This window comes from Oncorhynchus mykiss, chromosome 9, assembly GCF_013265735.2.
Source record: "Oncorhynchus mykiss isolate Arlee chromosome 9, USDA_OmykA_1.1, whole genome shotgun sequence".
NCBI lineage: Eukaryota > Metazoa > Chordata > Actinopteri > Salmoniformes > Salmonidae > Oncorhynchus > Oncorhynchus mykiss.
In genome coordinates, this window is record NC_048573.1 from 40048224 (window position 1) to 40072573 (window position 24350).

At 41.1% G+C, this 24350-nt stretch overlaps 2 protein-coding genes across 2 annotated transcripts; one reads left to right on the forward strand and one right to left on the reverse strand.

Annotated features, from left to right (window-relative positions):
• Positions 1–2792: 2792 nt before the first annotated feature.
• Positions 2793–7328, reverse strand: LOC110532056 (vesicle-associated membrane protein-associated protein B). Its single transcript, XM_021615656.2, has 6 exons — positions 7049–7328; positions 5693–5845; positions 5443–5546; positions 5050–5130; positions 4610–4786; positions 2793–4381 (listed from the first exon to the last, which is right to left on the reverse strand). The coding sequence occupies exons 1-6, from the start codon at positions 7134–7136 to the stop codon at positions 4217–4219; spliced, it is 768 nt and encodes a 255-aa protein (XP_021471331.1). The 5' UTR covers positions 7137–7328; the 3' UTR covers positions 2793–4216.
• Positions 7329–8584: 1256 nt separating this feature from the next.
• LOC110532057 (charged multivesicular body protein 4c) lies at positions 8585–15632 on the forward strand. Its single transcript, XM_021615658.2, has 5 exons — positions 8585–8930; positions 13730–13907; positions 14008–14122; positions 14237–14363; positions 14571–15632. Exons 1-5 carry the CDS (start codon positions 8747–8749, stop codon positions 14633–14635), a joined length of 669 nt encoding a protein of 222 aa, XP_021471333.1. The 5' UTR covers positions 8585–8746; the 3' UTR covers positions 14636–15632.
• The last annotated feature ends 8718 nt before the right edge of the window (positions 15633–24350 follow it).

Consider the following 24350-nt stretch of genomic DNA (forward strand, 5'->3'; position numbering starts at 1 on the left):
GGTCATTCCCAGTTTAACCCAGACACTGGCATTCCCCACAAAGCTTATTTGCACAGTTACAGTTTATGAAAAATATTAACATGGGTCTTTGGGTATTTGCCTAAACATTGTCATGGTGTAGGTCAACATCACAATGGTTGATGAATGTATTTCTCGTCAGGAGTGTAGCTTAGGGAATTACAAGATAATTAACTGCAGTAATTTTATGTAGGTGAGGGGACGTAATGTGTTTCAATTGCATCTATTGACGAGTTAGTCATTAGTTCAAGGTCAAAGGAAGTGTAGAGGAAAGAGGCAGGAGTGCTGCTGGTTAGAGTTTCAGCCCAACATGAATGTCCCTTTTATTTATTTTGACCTTTTATTTAACTAGGCAAGTCTGTTAAGTCAATGATGGCCTAGGAACAGTGGGGTAACTGCCTGTTCAGGGGCAAAATGACAGTTGTACCTTGGGGATTTGAACTTGCAACCTTTCAGTTGCTAGTCCCACGCGCTAACCACTAGGCTAACCTGCCGCCCCATATGACCACCGTTCAGTGCCATGCTCCTGAACATGAGAACACTGCCATTGACACAACTGCGCGCAGAAGGTAGGTATCCTATGTAGCACGATGGACAAGTCTTCTCAATGATATTGAGCGAGATTTACAGGGTGGTTGACCCATGAACTACACTGAGTATACCAACCAGTATGAACACTTCCTAATATTGAGTGGATTAAACAAGTGACCTCAATAAGGGATCATAGCTTTCACCTGGGTTAGTCTATGTCATGGAAAAAGGCAATGTTTTGTATACTCGGTGTATACTTTGTTTTTATCTATGTCCTGAATGGTTGACATAGCTTGCAATTCCTGGTGACTGGGTGAGGGCTGGGTTCATGGTCTGTGACAACCATATCAGAATAGCTTATCCTGTCTCGTAGTGTGGGTATTGAACAGAGACCTCCATACTTTGTTTGATATATGATATACTATGTATTCAGACAACTTCACTATTTCCACATGTTACGTTACAGCCTTATTCTAAAATTGATGAGGAAAACATGTACTCAATCTATCTACACACAATACCCCATAATGGCAAAGCGAAAACAGTTTTTTTTAGACATTTTTGCTAAATTATAAAAAATAAACATATACCTTATTTACATAAGTATTCAGACCCTTTGCTATGAAACTCGAAATTGAGCTCAGGTGCATCCTGTTTCCATTGACCATCCTTGATGTTTCTAGAACTTGGAGTCCACCTGTGGAAAATGCAATTGATTGGACAATTTGGAAAGGCACGCTATCTATATAAGGTCCCACAGTTGACTGTGCATGTCAAAGCAAAAAAAACAAGCCATGAGGTCGACAGGATTGTGTCAAGGCACAGATCTGGGGAAGGGTACCAAAAAAATGTCTCCAGCATTGACGATCCAAGAACACAGTGGCCTCCATCATTCTTAATTGGAAGAAGTTTGGAACCAACAAGACTCTTCCTAGAGCTGGCCGCCCAGCCAAACTGAGCAATTGGGGGAGAAGGGCCTTGGTCAGGGAGGTGGCCAAGATCCCGATGGTCACTCTGACAGAGCTCCCGAGTTCCTCTGTGGAGATGGTTGTCCTTCTGGAAGGTTCTCCCATCTCTGCAGCACTCCACCAATCAGGCCTTTATGGCAGTGACCAGACGGAAGCAACACCTCAGTAAAAGGCACATGACAGCCCGCTTGGAGTTTGCCAAAAGTCAACTAAAGAATTCTGACCATGAGAAACAAGATTTTGGCCTGAATGCTAAGCGTCATGTCTGGAGGAAACCTGGCACCATCCCTACGGTGAAGCATGGTGGTGGCAGCATCATGCTGTGGGGATGTTTTTCAGAGGCAGGGACTGGGAGACTAGTCAGGATCGAAGGAAAGATGAACGGAGCAAAGTACAGAGAGATCCTTGATGAAAACCTGATTCAGAGCGCTCAGGACAATGACCCTAAGCACACAGCTAAGACAACGCAGGAGTGGCTTTGGACAAGTCTCTGAATGTCCTTGAGTGTTCCAGCCAGAGCCCGGACTTGAACCCGACTAAACATCTCTGGAGAGACCTGAAAATAGCTGTGCAGAGTGGCTCCCCATCCAACCTGACAGAGCTTGAGTAATTGCAGAGAATAATGGGAGAAACTCCCCAAATACAGGTGTGCCAAGCTTGTAGCATCATACCCAAGAAGACTCAAGGCTTTAATTGCTGCTGAAGGTGCTTCAACAAAGTACTGAGTAAAGGGTCTGAATACTTATGTAAATGTGATATTTCAGTTGGTGGTACAGTGACTGAAAGTTTGGGAACCACTGCTCTAGTCTGCCACTTTCCACCACTAGATGGTGACAAATCCATGCATGTCAGAATCTTACAGCCCCATCTCCGTAAGAATAATAATTTAGTTGTTCAAGCAAGCATTTATAGTTGAACGAGATGAAATCTGTCTGAAGGTGGAAGGATTATCAACAAGTTATAGAGGGAGGGTCCAACTTTCAGTAATGCAGGGGCTTTGTGAAACCTTGGTCCTGTAGAATACAGCTGTTAGCAAGTGAATAAGGTATTACTAAAGGATTACATACAATCTTTATAAACCTATAAATCTTTAGATCAACTAAATAGGGCATGCATTAAAGACTGTGTGGACACAGGCATGCCACACACTCGAACACAAAATCTGTCCCAACAATAATGCAAAATACTGACTGGGGCCATTCCAAACTCCCAAAGGCTGCACTTTACACCTCTGCTTGGTTGTCCTTGCACCATGAATAAGACTGAAGCAAATCAACTTTCCACCAAAAAACAAGTTTTGGGTTTATGCATTTAATTCATTATGATGCTACACAATCCATTATATTTTGTTTATTTAATGTACATACAAAACTGTATCCAATTATTGTGGTTACATGTGATGGTCTGAAGCGCCAAAGCAGTTTTTAATATAGTGTTCACAGCTCAAATCTCCATCCAGCCGTCCACAATCCAAGCCCCCCAAGCTACAAAAAAAAAGTGATTTTAAATACAAACAGGACGGTTGATTCTTTAGACAGCTAAGACAGTGGAAACCATTCCAAGAGAGAAAACACCCCAACCGATAGCTAGTTCCGAGATGGTCCCTTTTGAGAAGACAGTCATATTTGCTGCTGTGTTTAAGACAGGAAGAAAGAAAACTATTGAGGTCATTTCCATGCTATTTGTAGACACTATATGAGAACTTGATTTGAATACAGTGCGTACAAATATAATTACAAAACAATTATGCCTTACATGATACTCAAAAAAGAAAACTGAAGCAAAGCACAAGAACATAAAGTACTATCAAACTATATACAGCGTCATGAGTCCAAACCCATCGTTATATTTTAGTGTACTGTATGTCAAAAATGGATGTTGCATATTTCTCTTACTCAGCTGCAATCAGATACAGGACTTGGATCATTTCCAGGCTTCACCTAAGGTAAAGCCATTTGCCGTCATCTGGAAAAGCTGCATCACTGTTGTTCTCTCTGAAGATGACAGCCATTTCATACTGACCCTGAGGATATCACTCACATCCCAGGCCTTCGACCAAAAGGACAAGTCGGTCATTCTGTACTTTCACCTCAGTCACTAAACAAGTGTGCATAGAACTAATTCACTGCAGCACGGTGAGACAGTACATCTTCTGTGATATATTGAAAACCAATTACAAGTTTGACTATTGGAAAGGGGTCTCTTTGGGACAAAACAATGGTTAACATTTCATTTTCAGTTACCTCCTAAATCCATTTTCTGTTTAAGGAATAATTTTGGATGACTGAATTTACATAATTACCCATTCTTGCTAAAACTCACAGGGAGCCTCTCGACTCACAAGACAGTGTCCTTCCCTTAAAAAAAAGCAATGAGTAAAACATTCACACAACATCAGAACTGTCACGTTAATCCTGCAGTAGGAAAAGCCTTGGCCTTACCGGAACACATTGCTACTTATAGATCACAACGTTGCCACTTCCCCCACACAATAATTTGTACTGTATCTGTGCGAGTAGGAGTGGAAGGACGGAGAATAGAGTGATTTTAAAAAGGCAAGACGACTCTTGATTACCTTCGCTTTATGTTAAAAAATGTCACTACTCAAATAAACTTGTGATGTTGCATTACGCAACAACAAAAAGTATACATCCCGTTGTTGTTTTGTTCGGTCCTCCGAGCACGCTGCCACTGGCTGTCTACAGGACCAATTTCCCGATGATGACTCCGATGACGAAGAACAGCACGCAGAGCGCCAGAACACGGGTACTTAGGCCCTCCTCCTTCGTCATGGCCTGGGAGGAAGAGGAGTGGGGGGAGGACACCATGGAGGTGACTTTCCTCTTCCGCAGACCATCATCCTCCTTGGTAAAGGGGGAGGAGTCACAGGGCAAATATAGAACAGCTGTTTTTTTGTGGCAATAACAGTGAAACAGCCGTTACTGATCTCAAATCAGTCAATTACCCATCTCAAATAAGAAACGAAAGGTGAGGCCTGTTAAGTAAGTCTGCATTGTTACAGATGGTGCAGATAAATGTATTGTGTGGAACAGATCTGACTGTTGTGGGTCCTAGAGCCATTAGAGACTCACCCTGATCTGTTTGTTCTCTTCCCGTAGCCTCTGGACCTCCATCTGCAGCCTCTTGCACTCCTCCGTGATCTTCTTCACCTCCCCGTCATCCAGGGAGGAGCTGGCCGACTTAGGGAGTGAGGAGAGCTCTGGCTTTACGTGGGCGGAGGACACATTTGTGTTGCTTTCACTGGCATGCTGTGGGGAGGAGTGGAGGAGACAGAACTATGCAGATGAATAACAGAATGGGGATGAGAAAGACAACATACAAAAAAAAAAGGGCAATGGCTGCTTCAGAGATGCAATGGAGATGACAATCATTCAGGAACTGTTTGTGAATGGAATGAAGGTGCTCTGAACGCATCTTACACTAAAATGAAATATATGAGGGAAGGAATATTAAGAAAAATACATGCAGTTGGATGTAGTGATATGACAAGATATAGTGACAGAGTACTTACAATTTTGTCATTCTCTAGCGGCAGCTCAAATGCACATCTCAACTTGGAGTCCATCAGCTCCTCTGGCTTTGCCTCTTTCCACTGTCGGTGGGAAGGATAGAATGAGAGAAAGAATGAGAGAGAGAAAAAGAAGAAGAGGGGAGGGCTGACGGAAAACTGAATCACAAGGCAACACCAAGATGACCACACCCAGCTTGGGACTCTTATGACACTCATAAGACAAGCATATCTTGACAGCACATTTGTCCCACTTGCAACACCTAAAGAAGTAGAGGATTGAGACAGTAAGTACCAGTCCCTCTGAACTAGAACTGCAACTTGAATGGACTTACTGTGATCATCAGATCATAATTAGTGAAATTCAGATTAATCACATTCCATTTGGACACTTACCACCCCTTCCATGTCAGTCATGTCATACGGAGCAAGCACGGACTGCACCATGAATTTGTGTTTGCTCTTTTCATTGGGATCATAGTCGAAAGGCTGCAGCATAACTATGAAACAAAGCAGACAGATACATGCCACTGAGCAACCTCTTAGCAACAGCACAACGTGTTACCTTACTTTGACCAGCTCAACATACTTTTAGTTCCTCTATTTGAGATTTGTCAGTTACAATAAATGTGCAATCAACACCAACCAGACACATTGATTGAGGTGCCTGCGTCGATGATGCCACTGTTTGGACGGACACAGTATCGACGGGGCGCGGTCGTCTTGACTTTGAAACAGACATTTCTATCCGTTGGGTTGCCTAGCTTCAGGGTGGCCGTGACAACATCTGTAAATGGACCTTGAAAAGACGGAGAGAGAACAGACAATAGATATCAATGCTAGCTAGCTGACTCATCTTATTATAGCGATCTTATTTTTTTCCCCAAAAAAAGTTGGGGAGGACCATTTTATTGAGATGACCCCACATATTTTTTGTTATCTTTAGACTTGTATCTTTAGTTAATATATTTTGTTATGACTATTGATATAATTCTCAAAACCAATCATCAATGATAGTCCCTGTTCAATAATTCCATTAGAAGAGGTAAAACGGTCCACCTCCGGATCTTACCATTCTGCTTGGACTCACTGATCCGTGCCTAACAATTGTCAACAGTCACCTTTTTCTACAGCAGTATTTCTCAATCAATTCCTGGGGCTCCCCCTAAGGGGTGCACATTTGTGTTTCAGCCCATCCATAACATACCTGATTCAACTCGAGATTCCTCAAAAAACACGCCGCTTTGAAAGAGCCTTAGACTGGAAGTGACTTTTTCGTAACCGGTTAGGGGAATGTACGTAGCAGGTTAGGCTAATTAACGGAACAAGTTAGGATTACTAAGGTTAAGAAAAGGGTTAGTCTCAGCGAAAATGCGCTCAAACCTGCTACGAAGAGTCACTTCCGGTCCTAGCTGTATCGAAGTGACGTGTTCTTAGGGAATCCCGATTCAATTTATCGAGGTCGAGGGATTGTTGTTGTGTGCTGGGCTGAAACAAAAATGCCCACGTTTAGGGTTAGCCCCAGGAATGGATTGAAAAACACTATTCTCTGTATCCATTCGGGTAGTTTTTTTATTTTCATGGAAATTTCCCTAGTGTAGTCCTGACTGTATAGAAAGTATCTAGTTTGCTACCAACGTTAGACATTTTTTCATTAGTAGCTATTGAAATAAGTATTTATTTATGCTGGCAACAGCCGACTCACAAACCAGGGAGATCGTGATTATGATAGTAACTAAATAGCATGCAACTGATATTGATTGAGGAAATGATCCGGGCCTGCTTTCTCGTTACAGGCTAAACTAGAAAATGACAGCTAGGCGTTAGCCTGTTAGCATCGGTAGGTAGAAGACGTCGGTATGCAAATAGGAAATATGAAATATGATACACCGTGTGCAGACCCATCTTTTCACAATGAAGTTAACACTATTGTTAATACATTATCTAGGAACGACGGTCAAATATTTGCAGACCAAACTATCAGGCCCTGCCCTAGTCTTACCTCTAAATTTCAGTTCGTGTGGTGGCTCAAGCTGGAGGACTTGTTCTTGTCTGGCCATGTCACAGACGTTCGTAAGCCTTTCTGACATAAATTACCTGGACTATATGTCGCAGCTGTTTCTATTATGGCTATTGTAAATGTTCCTGAATACGACCTGACTTCGGTAAGGGATAGCTGAGGATAAAAATAAGAAAACTTGGACTGCCAAATACAGCTGAAGCTAAGCTAGCAAGCAGAAAGCAGGAAGGAAGGGCTCCATGTGACGTCATGGGATAGGGCAGGTCTGTGGAATGTCAGCGAAGATCTTTTCTGTGAGTTATTACATTTTTGCAGGGTTATTTTTAAATGACCTGGACAAATGAAAGAGCAAACCGAACAGCCTCTGCTCTGGCAACTATTTGATAATGTAAAGTCAATTTAATTTAGAACAGGGGTGTCAAACTGATTTTGCCCCAAGGGGCAATAGGAGGGTGCTTCACTTCTGGTAGTGAACGATCCAGCCTACCTACAAAGGAGGAGCTGTGAACGTCTCGTACGACGAGGTGCCCGATGAAGAGCTCAAACACAGGAGGTTGGTGGCACCTTAATTGGGGAGGACATTCTCATGGTAATGGCTGGGAGAGGAGTGATGCCATTCCATTCACTCCGTTCCGGCCATTATTATGAGCCGTCCTCCCCTCAGCAGCCTCCTGTGACTGCTCCAGGGCCCATCTATCAGATACACCATCAGTGCTCAATACACTACTTTTCCGAACTGCCTATCAGAACAACACAAGCGACTTGGAGAGAATCTACTTGTAATGAAAAGCCAGTGGTGGGGAAAAGTACACAATTTTCATACTTGAGTAAAAGAAAAGATTCCTTTAAAAAAAAGTAACCCAGTAAAATACTACTTGAGTAAAAGTTTTAAAGTATTTGGTTTTAAATGTGCTTAAGTATCAAAAGTAAAAGTATACATAATTTAAAATGTCTTATATTAAGCATAACAAGGGGCACAGTTTAACACTCAGACATACTTTACAAATTATGCATTTTTGTTCACCAGATCAGAGGCAATAGGGATGACCAGGGATGTTCTCTTGATAAGTGCGTGAATTACACACATTTCCCGTCCTGCTAATCATTCAAAATGTAACGAGTCCTTTTGGCTGTCATGGAAAATGAGTAATTAGTACATTATTTTCTTTAGGAATACAGTGGAGTAAACGTTGTCACAAATATAATTAGTAAAGTACAGAGACCCACAAAAAACTACGTAAGTAAAAGTACTTTTAAGTTCTACTTAACTACTTTACACAACTGTGAAAAGCCCAATATAAAATGTATATATTATTATTATTATAAGGGCGGCAGGTAGCCTAGAGGTTAAGAGCGTGGGGCCAGTAACCAAGTGGTTGCTCGTTTGAATCCTTGAGCCGACTAGGTGAAAAATCTTGATCAGGGCACTGAAAGTAACTCTACTTACTCCTGTAAATTGCTCTGGATAGGAGCGTCTGTTAATTGACAAAAAAATATTATTACATTTCTTATCCAGCAGGTGGAGCCCCATGGAATACCACCCACTAGGGAATAATGTTACGTCATACAGCCTTAACCAGGAAGTAGGAAAAACAATCGGCGAGAAGAGTGACACCATAGACTGTAGTTAGTCTGAAACGTTTTAAAAGGACATTATTTCCATATAGTTTAGATCCCAGAATGTCCGTGTTTGGGAAGCTGTTCGGCGGTGGGGGGAAAGGAGGGAAAGGGCCGAGTCCACAAGATGCGATTCAGAAACTCCGAGACACAGAGCAGATGTTAGCGAAGAAACAGGACTTTCTAGAGAAAAAGATTGACCAGGAACTCATAACTGCAAAGAAAAACGGCACAAAAAACAAACGAGGTGAGTCGCCAACTAACATAACATATACATATTCACGATGGTTGTCTAACTTGGCTAGCTAATGAAGCTAGCTACTTAAAGTTCGCCTGTATGTTAACGTTAGCAACTAGCTGGCTAACTAGTCAAAGCAGCTAACTTTCCGAGCTGCCACGGCTGTCACTGAATGTCAGGTTGCCAGGCTCGCCCTATCTCGTTGCCACAACTGTGTTAGAACAGCTAAATTACATTATCCCCGTGTATAGGTGCGTTCTGTGTTAGTGACTGCTATCAAAACTCTGGCTACACCATCAACAAGTCAGGGGATTTTGTGTGAGTCATGAATTTGCCTGTTTGTCAAGAGAAGGGAAGGGGCCACCCTTCCATTGACACAGTATCTACTTAAAAATGTATTACATTTGTAAAGCGCTTTTCATTATACAGAATAATCTCAAAGTGCATACAATTTCAATACAAACAAAAAAAAAAAAAATACAAACGTTGCAGTTAAAATTGAGACACTAGACACGTAGGGACAAAGTTACTGCTTATTAATTTATTTTTTCACCTTTATTTTATGACTAAACAAAGTTACACGGCCTGTAGTGATTTTTATTTCACCTTTATTTAACCAGATAGGCCAGGTGAGAACAAGTTCTCATTTACAACTGCGACCTGGCCAAGATAAAGCAAAGCAGTGCGACACAAACAACAACAGAGTTACACATGGAATAAACAAGCGTACAGTCAATAACACAATAGAAAAATCTATATACAGTGTGTGCAAATGGAGTAAGGAGGTAAGGCAATAAATAGGCCATAGTAGGGAGGTAATTACAATTTAGCAAATTAACACTGGAGTGATAGATATGCAAGTAGAAATACTTGTGTGCAAAAGAGCAAAAAAAAGTAAATAAAAACAATATGGGGATGAGGTAGGTAGTTGGGTGGGCTATTTACAGATGGGCTGTGTACAGCGATCGGTAAGCTGCTCAGACTGTTGATGCTTAAAGTTAGTGAGGGAGATATGTCTCCAACTTCAGCAATTTTTGTAATTCGTTCCAGTCATTGGCAGCAGAGAACTGTAAGGAAAGGTGGCCAAATGAGGTGTTGGCTTTGGGGATGACGAGTGAGATATACCTGCTGGAGAGCGTGCTACGGGTGGGTGTTGCTATGGTGACCAGTGAACTGAGATAAGACGGAGCTTTACCTAGCAAAGACTTATAGATGACCTGGAGCCAGTGGGTTTGGTGACGAATATGTAGCGAGGGCCAGCCGACAAGAGCATACAGGTCGCAGTGGTGGGTGGTATATGGGGCTTTGGTGACAAAACGGATGGCACTGTGATAGACTGCATCCAGTTTGCTGAGTAGAGTGTTGGAGGCTATTTTGTAAATGACATCGCTGAAGTCGAGGATTGGTAGGATAGTCAGTTTTACGAGGGTATGTTTGGCAGCGTGAGTGAAGGAGGCTTTGTTGCGAAATAGGAAGCCGATTCTATATTTAAGTTGCTTAATGAGTTGCTTAATATGAGTCTGGAAGGAGAGTTTACAGTCTAGCCAGACACCTAGGTATTTGTAGTTGTCCACATATTCTGTCAGAACTGCCTAGAGTAGTGATGCTAGTCGGGCGGGCGGGTGCGGGCAGCGATCGGTTGAAGAGCATGCATTTAGTTTTACTAGCATTTAAGAGCAGTTGGAGGCCACGGAAGGAGTGTTGAATGGCATTGAAGCTCGTTTGGAGGTTTGTTAACACAGTGTGCAAAGAAGGGCCAGATGTATACAGAATGATGTCGTCTGCGTAGAGGTGGATTAAGGAATCACCCGCAGCAAGAGCAATGTGTGTGTGTGTGTATATATATATTACATTAAATAAATATTACTCACACACAGAGAAAAGTCGGCCCGAGAATTGAACCCTGTGGTACCCCCCATAGAGACTGCCAGAGGTCCGGACAACAGGCCCTCTGATTTGACACACTGAACTCTAACTAAGAAGTAGTTGATGAACCAGGCGAGGCAGTCATTTGAGAAACCAAGGCTGTTGACTCTGCCAATAAGAAAATGGTGATTGACAGAGTCGAAAGCCTTGGCCAGGTCGATGAAGACGGCTGCACAGTACTGTCTTTTATCGATGGCGGTTATGATATTGTTTAGTACCTTGAGCGTGGCTGAGGTGCACCCGTGACCAGCTCGGAAACCGGATTGCACAGCGGAGAAGGTACGGTGGGATTCTAAATGGTCAGTGATCTGTTTGTTAACTTGGCTAACTTTAGAAAGGCAGGGCAGGATGGATATAGGTCTGTAACAGTTTGGGTCTAGTGTCACCCCCTTTGAAGAGGGGGATGACCGTGGCAGCTTTCCAATCTTTAGAAATCTCGGACAATACGAAAGAGGTTGAACAGGCTAGTAATAGGGGTTGCAACAATGGCAGGGGATAATTTTAGAAAGAGGGTCCAGATTGTCTAGCCCAGCTGATTTGTACAGGTCCAGGTTTTGCAGTTCTTTCAGAACATTAGCTATTTGGGTGAAGGAGAAGCTGGGGCGGCTTGGTCAAGTAGCTGCGGGGGGTGCGGAGCTGTTGGCCGGGGTTGCGGTAGCCAGGAGTAGAGCATGGCCAGCTGTAGAGAAATGCTTCTTGAAATTCTCGTTTGTCGTGGATTTATCGGTAAGTGTTACCTAACCTCTGCAGTGGGCAGCTGGGAGGAGGTGCTTTTATTCTCCATGGATTTAAGTGTCCCAAAACATTTGAGTTAGAGCTACAGGATGCACATTTCTGTTTGAAAAAGCTAGCCTTTGCTTTCCTAACTGACTGTGTATTGGTTCCTGACTTCACTGAAAAGTTGCATATCGCGGGGACTATTCAATGCTAGTTTAGTACGCCACAGGATGTTTTTGTGCTGGTCAAGGGCAGTCAGGTCTGGAGTGAACCAAGGGCTGTATCTGTTCTTAGTTCTACATTTTTTGAAAGGGGCATGCTTATTTAAGATGGTGAGGAACTCACTTTTAAAGAACAACCAGGCATCCCCTACTGATGGGATGACCTCAATATCCTTCCAGGATAGTAACCTAATACTGAGTGCCAACAGAGAGGCTCCAAGTGACTCCTGTCATTGGTTGCGTTCCCCTGTTCAGACGTTGCATGCCTTAACCAGTGGTTGCGTGTGACGTCATTGAGTGTGTTATCGACTGGCAGAGTGCCCTAATATTGGATGGGGTTAGCTGATACATAAAATACCTATCCAGGTGTTGTAACATCTGGCAGGCGTCAGCAACGCCTGAGCAGAGGAATACACCCAAGTATTGAGTAGTGTTCATGACAGGCTAGCGTAGCCAATAACGGACTAAAGGAGCCTGATGTTAGTCCTTATAGTCCAAGGACCTTACATGTTCTGTTTCGAGGCGAATTTAACAGGTTTTAACACCGTTGCGATTTACAGTATTTTTTAAAATTGTTTCCAAAACCGTACCGCAAGCGATGCGTTTTAACGTTCTCCCGGCCAGAATATACTATCTTTAATAGGCGCTAAATGCAGTTAGCGTCTATGAATGACTTAAACATAGATATGACATAATATAATGGTCAAATATATAAATGCAACATATAGCAATTTCAAAGATGTTATCTGTGTTACAGTTCATAAGGAAATCAGTCAAAATAAATAAGAGGCACTAATCTATGGATTTCACGTGACTCTATGCAGCTGTTGGTCACATACCATAAAAAGAAGTAGGTGCATGGATCAGAGAACCAGTCAGTATCTGGTGTGTGACCACCATTTGCCTCATGTAGCGAGACATCTCCTTTGCATAGAGTTGATCAGGCTGTTGATTGTCTGTCGCCTGTTGAATGTTGTTCCACTCGTTTTCAAAGGCTGTGCGAAGTTGCTGGATACTGGTGGGAACTTAAACACGCTGTCATACACATCGACCCAGAGCATCCCAAACGTGCTCAATGGGTGACATGTCTGCTGAGTATGCAGGCCATGGAAGAACTGGGACATTTTCAACTTCCAAGAATTTTGTATAGATCCTTGTGACATGGGGGCATGCATTATCATGCTGGAACATGAGGTGATGGCGGTGGATGAATGGCGCGACAGTGGGCCTCAGAATCTTGTCACAGTATCTCTGTGCATTAAATTTCCATTGTATTTGTTGTACGTAGCTTAAGCCTGCCCATACATAACCCCACCGCGGGGCACTCTGTTCACAACATTGACATCATCAAACCGCTTGCCGACACACCATACACGTGGTCTGCGGTTGTGAGGCCGGTTGAATGTGGTCTGCAGTTGTGAGGCCGGTTGAATGTAGAAGATGGCTTATGGTAGAGAAATTAACATTTAAATTCTCTGGCAACAGCTCTGGTGGACATTCCTGTGGTCAGCATGCCAATTGCACACTCCCTCGCACACTTGAGACATCTGTGTCATTGTTGTGACAAAACTGCACATTTTAGTGGCATTTTTCCCCCAACACAAGGTGCACCTGTGTGAGGATCATGCTGTTTAATTAGCTTCTTTATATGCCATACCTGTCAGGTGGATGGATTATCTTGTCAAATGAGATATGCTCACTAAGAGGAATGTAAACAAATTTGTGCACAACATTTGAGAGAGAGCTGTTTTTGCATTTTGAACATTTCTGGGGATCTTTTATTTCAGCTCATAGAACATGGGACCAACACTTTAATATTTTTGTTCAGTGTAGTTAGAGGTTATGTATTTACTCACATGATAGTCCTGGGGATTCAGAAACGCTGTCCATGGTTCCGGGAATCGAACCCACTAATCACTTAAATTCCCCTTTCACTACGCACAGCGGCCCTGCAGGCCTTGAAAAGGAAGAAGCGGTACGAGAACCAGCTTACCCAGATCGATGGCACATTGTCCACCATCGAGTTCCAGAGGGAGGCGCTGGAAAATGCTAATACCAATACTGAAGTGCTCAAAAACATGGGCTTTGCCGCCAAGGCAATGAAGGCTGCCCATGAAAACATGTAAGCAAGGGCACACTACTTGTTTATTAGCTTTGGTCAGGTGCAGTCATACAGCTCTTGTATTTATTCAAATCTCTGTTCCCCTGTCCGGTTGTGTTAGGGACATAGACAAAGTAGATGACTTGATGCAAGACATCACTGAGCAGCAGGAGCTGGCGCAAGAAATCTCAGATGCCATCTCAAAACCTGTAGGCTTTGGAGAGGAGTTTGATGAGGTAGGTGACAATGTTCGTTGCACATTGTTCTTTGTTTGTCTTATCAGTGCTGTTAGTTCAATAGTTGACCAGATATCACAGAGACTGGGATGTTCTTATCGTCTTGCACCATAGGATGAACTCCTGGCAGAGTTGGATGAGCTGGAACAAGAGGAATTGGACAAAAACTTGCTGGAGATCGGCGGGACAGAAGATGCCCATCTACCCAATGTGCCTTCTACTTCATTACCCTCCAGACCAGGTGAGTCTTTTGGAATATACAATAATATGCAATAAAACAAGCAAATCCTCCATGGGAACATTGTATGCCACGGTTACTGTCCCAACAGAACATGAAATAACTAATTGATCTATTGTAATTTACCACTTTATTGCTATCAAACATTTATTTACCACATTTACTCAAGTAATTCACTATCTGCATATGTTTTTTTTTTTTTAAATTTAGCCAAGGAGGATGAAGACGAGGATGAAATGGATAACTTACAGCGCTGGGCGATGGAGGCCATATAGTTGCATTACTGACACCACCTGCTGTAGAGGGAAAGAAAGGACTTATTGAAATTGGTTGTTTTGTGTCCGAGGAGAACCAACCACTTAAAACTATCACTACAAAGGCCAATGCTGTAGGTTCTGTTTCCCGCCCAAAACTAGAGAAAGGGTACCATGGCCTTGCATGAAAAGATGAAGTAAAAAAAAAACTGTATAAAAGCTATAAACAGGATGTTTGAATCAAAATTCTCAATAAGTTTAGCATAATTAACACCCGCTCTTGCATTTGGGCAGTTATTGTAATATCACTTAACTGTTCTGTTGCCTTTGTCTGTGGGATGTTATGAACATCACTGACAAATTTACATTTTAATACATGGGAGTTGCAATGTCTATTTTTCCGACTTAAACATATTTATCGTGTGGCGTAGTGGGTGTGGTCTAGATGTTTTTATTAGTACTTACTGTTTGTTTAATTTCTACCAAAATAGGAAGAAATATGAGCATGCGCTCATGGTAACGTTTAGAATGGTCTATTTTCAGGATTGTTATTCTGAAACTTTTGTTTTACATTTTGACTATTCCAACTCCAAAGCATCCTCACCATGTGACACTTGTGATTTGAAGGAAATATCTAAATCGTTTATATTGTTGCTGGCACAGGTTTTCTTCATGTGCTAAGCATGCAATGAGGCAAATCTTAATACACCACACAGCTTTAGAGAAAGAAACTCCACCCTGTTCTGTTGTCTCTTTTCTGAAAAAGTTTATTTTATGTTGAAAAAGTCTACATATTAACTGCAGCAAAAAATAAGATAATGCTTTGTAATGAATAGATTAGAAGGTAGATATAGTATCAACATTTTGGATTTGAGGATTAGTTAATTTTTTAAGCAATGTATTAAAACAAAAATACATAGGAAAAAGACAACAAGGATAAGCATGTTTGCATTCCTATGGTTTATTTATCCAGATGAGAACATTATTTGGAAAATCATTAAAGTTTTGGATTATTTTATTGTGGGTGAGGTTTTTCTTGCTTAGGAATCAGTGAATTCAAAGTAGAAAAGCATTTTTTTTTTATTACTTTGAAATCATTAAGGTGTTTTAGTTTAATGTTTTGCAATGTGTCTGATGTTGCTGTAATTTCAGGTAGGGAATTCTTGAGTCCAATCATATTTGATTTGTCACATGCTTTGCAAACAACAGGTGTAGTCTGAAATGCTTATGGGCCCTTCACAACAATGCAGATTTTTAACATTGAAAAATAATCGAAAGGAATAAATACACAATGAGTAACGACGTCTTGGCTATATACACAGTGAACCAGTACCGAGTCGACATGCAGGGGTACGAGGTTATTGTGGTAGAAATGTACAGTGCATTCGGAAAGTATTCAGACCCCTTGACTTTTTCCACATTTTATGTTACAGCTTTATAATTTATGAAACAAATCTCCATCTACACACAATACCCCATAATGAAATAGTGAAAGCAGGTTTTTAGAATTGTTTTCCAAAAGTATTTTAAAAAACAATACCTTACTTACATAAGAATTTATGAGACTCGAAATTGAGCTCCAGTGCATCTTGTTTCCATTGATCATCCTTGAGATGTTTCTACATCTTGATTAGAGTCCTCCTGTAGTAAATTCAATTGATTGTACATGAAAGGCACACACCTCTATATAAAAAGGTCCCACAGTTGACAGTGCATGTCAGAGCAAAAACTAAGCCATGAGGTGAACTCCTTAGCCTGAATGCCAAGAGTCACGTCTAGAGGGAACCTGGAACCATCCCAACGGTGAAGCGTGGTGGTGGCAGCATCATGCTGTGGAGATGTTTTTCAGCGGCAGGGACTGGGAGACTAGTCAGGATCGAGGGAAATATGAATGGAGCAAAGTACAGAGAGATCCTTGATGAAAACCTGCTCCAGAGCGCTCAGGACCTCAGACTGGGACAAAGGTTCACCTTCCAACAGGACAATGCAGGAGTGGCTTCGGGACAAGTCTCTGAATGTCCTTGAGTGGCCCAGCCAGAGCCCGGACTTGAACCCGATCAAACATCTCTGGAGAGACCTGAAAATAGCTGTGCAGTGATGCTCCCCATCCAACCTGACAGAGGATCTGCAGAAAAGAATGGGAGAAACTCCCCAAATACAGGTGTGCCAAGCTTGTAACGTCATACCCAAGAAGACTTCAACAAAGTACGGAATACTTACAGTACCAGTCAAAAGTTTGGACGCCTACGTTTAAGGGTTTTTATTTTTACTATTTTCTACATTGTAGAATAATAGAAGACCAACTATAAAATAACACCATATGGAATCATGTAGTAACCAAGTGTTAAACAAATCAAAATACATTTTTATATTTGAGATTCTTCAAAGTAGCCACCCTTTGCCTTGATGACAGCTTTGCAAACTCTTGGCATTCTCTCAAGCAGGTTCATGAGGTTCCAGGTGTGCCTTGTTAAAGGTTAATTTGTGGAATTTACTTCTTAATGCGTTTGAGACAAATATGTTATGTTGTGACAAGGTAGGGATGGTGTACAGAAGATAACCCTATTTGAAAAATCCTGGAAAAAGTAGGTACTTTTGGCTGGTACTGTATGTAAATATGATTTGTTTTTTGTTTTGTGCTAAAATGTCTAAACTTATTGCTTTGTCATTATGGGGTGTTGTGTGTAGATTGAGGAACAACTTTTTAATAAATTTTTGAATAAAGATATTACGTAACAAAATGTGGAAAAAGTGAAGGACTTTACCCCATACCTACAAAGCATTCGGAAAGTGACTATAGACAGGATAGATAATGAGCAGTAGCAGCCTCTTGCTAGTGGATACCACTGACACATGTACACATAAGGGATGAGTTTACACAGGCAGCCCTATTAAGATATTTTCTTGACAATTATTTGCATATCTGATACTTATTGGATCTTTTCCCTAATGTGTGAACAGCAACAACAACAAAAACACAATCTGATCTCTTGGCTTCTGAGTTACACCACCTCCATATGTGGATCTGAATCCTGATCATAGAGAATGATAGAGGACTCTAGTGCCCGAAAGCCTGTTTTAGCACGGTCATCGCCATTGACTTTCTCCATTTTGAAGTAGTCAACTGGGTGGGATTTCCTTTCGGTTAAGGAAGGATCACATAATTCCATCCAGGTCATCAGGATGGACCAGCCAATGAATTATACTTGTGAGCAAACATGCCAGTACTACAGGTGTCAGTCAGTACATTACCAACCATGGCTTTATACCTGTTCAAACAACACACTCCTGGTGGCAGTATGCACATTTTCAGTTTGTTTACCAACTCATAGGAATAGACAAAGAAAACGGAGATGGCCTCAATGGTGGTGCCCATGCGCTCCCAAACACCATGTGTGTCCAATAGGCTAAGTTTCCCCTAAAGTAAATTGAAATAAATTTGCCTAAATTTATATAATTATTTTTGTCTATACAAAAAGAAAGAAAATCATTCTAAATTCTTCACCAGAGAGCATGAGAGCCACAGAGGAATCGAGGAAATTAGCTTAAAGTATGCATTAAGGTGTCTGTAATATACTAAATGTAGACATTAATAAATGCATAGCTATAGCTTCCTAAAAATTAATTAAAGTGGGAGTGCCAAGATGGAGGCACGGTGGCTTCAACACAACTAAATCTAGTGTTAATATAAACCATTGATGCAGACCCGCAAGCCACTGCTGCCCATGATGAGTTCTGATTTTTTGTGACGCCCACTCCCATCAAAGTTACCCATCATTGCCTTATATGAACATGTATTTCTAGATGAAACTGATTAAGTTTGGTGAAAAACTGACTTCATGATAGTGTGTGTTGTACTTGAAACAACTGCCTTTGTAAAGATCTGTTTTGAATGTTGTAAGCATTTTGGAAATATACCACATACTTGTGAAAATTGCACAAAAGTATTTGAAAAAAAACTGTAATATCGACAGAGTTGTCTTGTTTGTGATTTTCCTGATTAATTTGGCTACTTTGAAAAAGATGTTGCAGGTAAAAATGTATAGATCGCAGGTCGCTTGTTTTTGGGGTACTTCAAAGTTGCACAGCGGCCAACATGGCATTTCTCTTAAAAATATATATACAGTATTTAGCTGTGACCTTCTGCTGACTATCAGGCAGTGTGAGGCAGGCTGTGTGAGTGAGTGGTGTGTATGGGGAGTGATTCAGGCCAGAATTCAGCCTAGTGAAGCTACTGAAACCTCTCACCAAGTCACCTAACTTATTCCTAGCGCCATAAGATACCGCAATGAATTAACATGGACTGTCAATGGAGACAAGTTTTCTTCTAACGTGTTCACATCACGTTCATATCACGTACACGTGACACTGACACATCACGTGTCAGTTTGCATGTAAGTCTATTATGAAATATCTCACCTTGAACGCCTTAAAAACATCTACGTGTACATCATGCGTTCACGTCATGTACACGCCACACTTGTGCTAGTTTAATTGTCAATTTAGTTTATTATTAAATATCTTACCATGAACACCTTACAAACGTCTACAAGTTCATTATTTTGTATATATATGTTTAATTGCCAGAGTAATCTAATCAATTGAATTTGTCGATTTAGCTAGAATATGCATATCACCTTTAAACAAAGATATGGCTAGGTCTCTACTGTCGCGTTCAAAACAACTCTGAACTCGGCAAACAAGACAACTGGGAACTCAGAATTTTTTTGACCTATAGGCTTATGAAAACATTCACTTTTAAATGTAAAGCAAGTGTCATTATCCCACGTAAGATAATGTTGTTTTAAATGCTCCGCAATGTAGAATATTAGTGGCTATGCCTATAGCAACAAGACAGAAGCGGTATGGGTATATTCATAGACCAAACATCTTAACAGAAACACATTAGCTGTGTTCGAATACCCATACCAACATACTAAATTCATACTATTAGTTAAGTTTAGTATACTAAACCATTGGTATCATTTCAGTTGAGCGTACTAGCGCTTCGCCTGTCACCCGGAAGTCGATGCTGTTGCTAAGCAACCTCTTGCTAGCTTGTTTGCGTAACAAATGACTAGCTAGACATTTCACGATTTCGGGTGTGTTCGTAAATTCAATCTAGAGTGTCAGAGTGAGCTCTGGATGTTCGTAAATCCAAAACATTGTCAGATAGTCCATTTAGTAAATTCTGAGTGTAAGCTTTCGGATCGCACACTGGACGCTCTGACCGAGTAGATTTTGATCTCAGCGTTCTGACCTCACAAAGGCAGTCAAGCACCCCCAGCTAACTGGCTAACATTGGCTAGCTACTGCCAGACACATGAGAGAACACTCTGACCATTTTACTCACCCTGGCAGAGCTGGTTAGGCTGATTTCATGTTATCCAGAGCTTTGGTGACTGTAACTGTGCTCCTGGCAACAATTTAATTATGCTTTGTTTGCTGACGTTTACTGACACCCGCCATATTCAACGGGTCTGGAGCATACGCAAATCCATCAGTTATTCTGCACTCTGGCACATTGAGTGCTCTGAAATCGAAGTAGATAGACAGAATTAACTATGTACATTGAGAACGCACAACGACTATACCACTTAGCTAAGAATTACGTGAATAATCAAGTCAATAAACGTTGGGTAACGTTAATTAGTTAGATAGCACACAGTTAACACTGCCTGGCAAGTTCGATATATTAATAGGTAACTAGCTAATTTACAGGCGGTACATACTGCTGTAATGCTATGCGGTTCGTAAAGATAGCGTAGCTAACCCATTTTCAGCCAACATTACTTTATTACATTGCTCAACATTTTCTTAACATTTGTCATAATTAGTTAAAGCAATGAATGTTTATCTGCCCTCGTCGAACTTCGGCTGCATATTTTGTTCCAATCTGAAAACGTTGTGAAACCACGTTCATTTTCTGAAGAATTGCATTATGGGCCATAAAAGCACGGAAATAGTGTCCACTGCGTGTTTTCTTCTTACCTTGGAGAATTTAGTATGATTTCCGGGAACTTTTGGCATACTTATTATAGCCATACTATGACCAATAAATACACTACATACTCAATTTACGTCACTAATAGTAGGTATGAGTATTCGAGCACATTCTTTTTTAGGATAATCGTATTGAATCAGGCTATTCATTTGAGTACAGTTGCGTTCTTACGCATAACCTTAGTTTAAACGGAACCAAAAACATCCAAGACTACTTTGATCACAGATCATGATAAAGCCTGAATATTTCAGCTATATTTTTGTCATTTTAGCCCACAGATTTGATACACACGAGGGCCTATATTTAATCCGGATTTGACTAACGATAGCCTGACTAGGATCCTTTGACTTCTCCCCTCAGCCCTGTGTTCCCAATTAGGCTAAATGTAGTCCTATTAATAAGGTTAGAATGTTTTCCGATTAGTGTGCATAGCTTGACCATTATGATTAATGATATGTACTATCTTCTGCTTTTTATAATTAAACAGGCATCTGTAAAAATAAAAATAGATGCTCCTGCATGGGCCATTTGATGTTTCATTTGTTTTCCACAAACGACTATTGCTTTATACCTCACAACGTTAAGGTTACCCCTAGGCCTATTCCTTGTAAATATTAGGCTATGTATTGAGTGTAATAAAAAAATGGGAGGGAATGGGTGTGTGGTGAAGACGCACCAAAGGCATGTTTCTGTCTCCCGACAAATGTGCGTATTTATTGTGTCATCGTGTGAATTATTTAGGCTACCCTTTGTTTGTTCATGTTGATCAATTCCCCGTTATCTATATCACCAGCAGTAAAGGTTCAAAGTTAACTCCAGTCTTTTATAATCTACGATGTTGATTTACGGTCATTTCTGTTCATGCAATTCAAGCTGCTACACTTGATCAACAAGTTTTGTTTTATCTCATAACATTTACGAATGTTGTCAATTTCTTCAATGTTTTGTCAATTTCTTTATCGCCTTTTGTTTGCATGTGAGCATGTATTTTTTTTTTTGGGTGGTCCTGTCAACGTTGAGTGATCTCTCATGCCTCAGCACGTATATGAGTAGTCTACTTTGCCTGCTTGCAAATGTGTGCTAAAAGTGGGGATGTTTCATAGTATTTCTGATTATCTTAACTCAGCACCCCAATTAACCATTTTATTATTTTATTTTTTACAGAAAACAACTGAAGCACCACCATATAGTCCTACACTCATAGAAAAAAAGTGGTATCTAGAATCTAAAATGATTATTCTTTGGTCCCCATATGAGAACACTAAAGAACCCTTTTTTGTTACAGGTAGAACGCCTTCAGTGCCAAGGTTCCATTCCACAGAGGGTTCTATGTGGAACCCAAAGAGGTTCTCCTTTGGTGACAGCCAAAGAACCCTGTTAGAACCCCTTTTTTGAAGTGTGCTCAACAAGTTCAACCTGTTCAGTTTACCCCATTTCATTCTGTACCCCAACACCTGTCTGGTATTCAAGATATCACCCAACATAGCACCAATCCCTTGAACGTTTTTGTCAACCTCTGCTGACTTAAATAGCCATGTTCCAAGATCCTCCACCAGGGGTGACTGTATCATCCTCAAACGGACAAAAAGGAGACACAAGAGGGCACTCCACCCTCATTTTAGATCCCAAGGGGTCATTATTTTCATACACATTTATGGCATTTCAACATTGACACAGGGGCACATCACACACTTATTTTCTTGGAACTCCACACACACACTACATTTCTCACAATTTAGGCATTCAGCTGAGGCCTTGGGTGGATCATGTTGCACTGAGATGAGCACAGACACAGACAGGGTACAGACACAGTACAGTCCTTTTCAGTGTGGCGGCAAATTAGTTGAACAGGAGAAGAGGATGTGGTTGCTTGTGGAGGGAGAGCAGTGGGGGTGGTAGGTTGAACAGCTGCAGTGAAGCTGATTAGTTGCTCTGGTTCATTACATCTTGACTAAAATAAAGATAGATTTATCAATTAGTTCGACATTGCCATAGTTCAACAGCTGAAAAGCCAAAGACATTCAGTATTCACTAAATTGAGTAACCTACCCATCCCCATTTACAATTGAATTCATCAATGAAATAAATAATACTGTAGCACATTCAATGGCGTTATTTTAAATTTATTTTTTACCCACTTTTTCTCCCCAATTTCGTGGTATCCAATTGTTAGTAATTACTGTCTTGTCTCATCGCTACAACTCCCGCTACAACTTCACCCACATCAAATTACGTTATTATTGTACACTAGCCTACTACCCTATAGCCACAGTAAATATTATTGTCTATGTGCCATCAACAATACGTTATCAACTCCTCAAAAAGTTATTATTTTCAAATAAACCAAAATGTCCTTATCAACACAGTAGGCCTAAATATTTCCTAACGATAACACAATTTAAATATACTTAATCCTCAATCAGATTAAGGACATCTTGGTCATTCTAGAAAATCGCTTCTAACGCTTGTAAAAAAATAAAAATAAATCATGTCTGTGTCGCCGCCAAGCTTTCAAATACCATGACCCTCTCGCACTCTTATGAATGGTCGCTCATATCTAGATTCCTTTGGAATCTACCCTAAACCCTAAACCATAACCTAACACTAACTTAACCCTTTTACATTTTTACTTGATTGAGGTAGAGACAGCCCAAGGATTCTGAATAACATGGACCCTCTGGGAAATCCTATGAACTTGTCTATTCCACTGAAAGTCACAGAAACAACTACTATTAGTTGCTTGAAGTAGGCTACTAGGAACTGGTAACAACACAGTCTGTGATTGGCTAACAATGTTTAGATCTGTATGCAGCGAGATAAGATACCATCCCATGAGGTGTTGAGGGAAAGCCAGATTGCCTATAGATTAGACATCATCTTTTTTTTCTTGAACCTTTATTGAAACTAGGCAAGTCAGTTAAGAACAAATTATTATTTACAATGACGCCAACACCGGCCAAACCCGGATGGCGCTGGGCCAATTGTGCGCCGCCCTATGGGACTCCCAATCACAGCCGGTTGTGATACAGCCTGGATTCAAACCAGGGTGTCTGTAGTGACACCTCTAGCACTGAGATGCAGTGCTTTAGACCGCTGCGCCACTCAGGAGCCTTTTTGAGATTGTGCTTGTGATAACAGGAAATACGCATAGCTCAATGTGGCTACATCAGAACGTTGGCTTTCACGGGAAACACTGTATGTTTCTAACATTTATGGTTGAGATTCAATTCATATAAATATAAAGTATGCACCTTATGACCTGTCAGACATGTTAGTTTCACGTTCAATGGTAGGAGACAGCATCATTTTATTAACACGCAGGCGTCCCTCAGACGTTAGTAAGGCATTGGTATCACGTCATGTCAGTCAGCCTGGGCTGAATTCTGGCCTGGATCACTCCCCATAGGTCTGTGTGTTGAGATAACACTGCAGCAGGTGGCATAAGTCCACTATTGGCTGAGTCACTTGAGTGAAAGGAGCAGTGGCGACGTGTCATTCAGCTCTGCCCCACCTGTTTTGAGCCCCACATTTTTAGCTAAAGCGTTTGGCATGTTATTTTGGCATTAATATGTGTCACATATTAGTTTGCAAAACAATGTAAAAATAAATCATTTATTTAATAAGGCCACATACAAACATGGTCTATTTTTTGCTTTCTTGAGTAAGGCTGCTCCAAAATGCAAGGGTTTCAGCCTAGCTCAGTGCTTTCTGTGATGGTGAGGGAGCCAGCGG

Coding starts and splice junctions, on each gene's coding strand:
- LOC110532057 (XM_021615658.2), top strand. CDS start 8,747: ATGTCCGTGTTTGGGAAGCTGTTCGGCGGTGGGGGGAAAGGAGGGAAA. Junction 8,931..13,729: donor CGGCACAAAAAACAAACGAG/GTGAGTCGCCAA, acceptor CACTACGCACAG/CGGCCCTGCAGGCCTTGAAA. Junction 14,123..14,236: donor TTGGAGAGGAGTTTGATGAG/GTAGGTGACAAT, acceptor CTTGCACCATAG/GATGAACTCCTGGCAGAGTT.
- LOC110532056 (XM_021615656.2), bottom strand. CDS start 7,136: ATGTCAGAAAGGCTTACGAACGTCTGTGACATGGCCAGACAAGAACAA. Junction 5,547..5,692: donor CACCTCAATCAATGTGTCTG/GTTGGTGTTGAT, acceptor TTTGTTTCATAG/TTATGCTGCAGCCTTTCGAC. Junction 4,787..5,049: donor CGCTAGAGAATGACAAAATT/GTAAGTACTCTG, acceptor TCCTCCCCACAG/CATGCCAGTGAAAGCAACAC.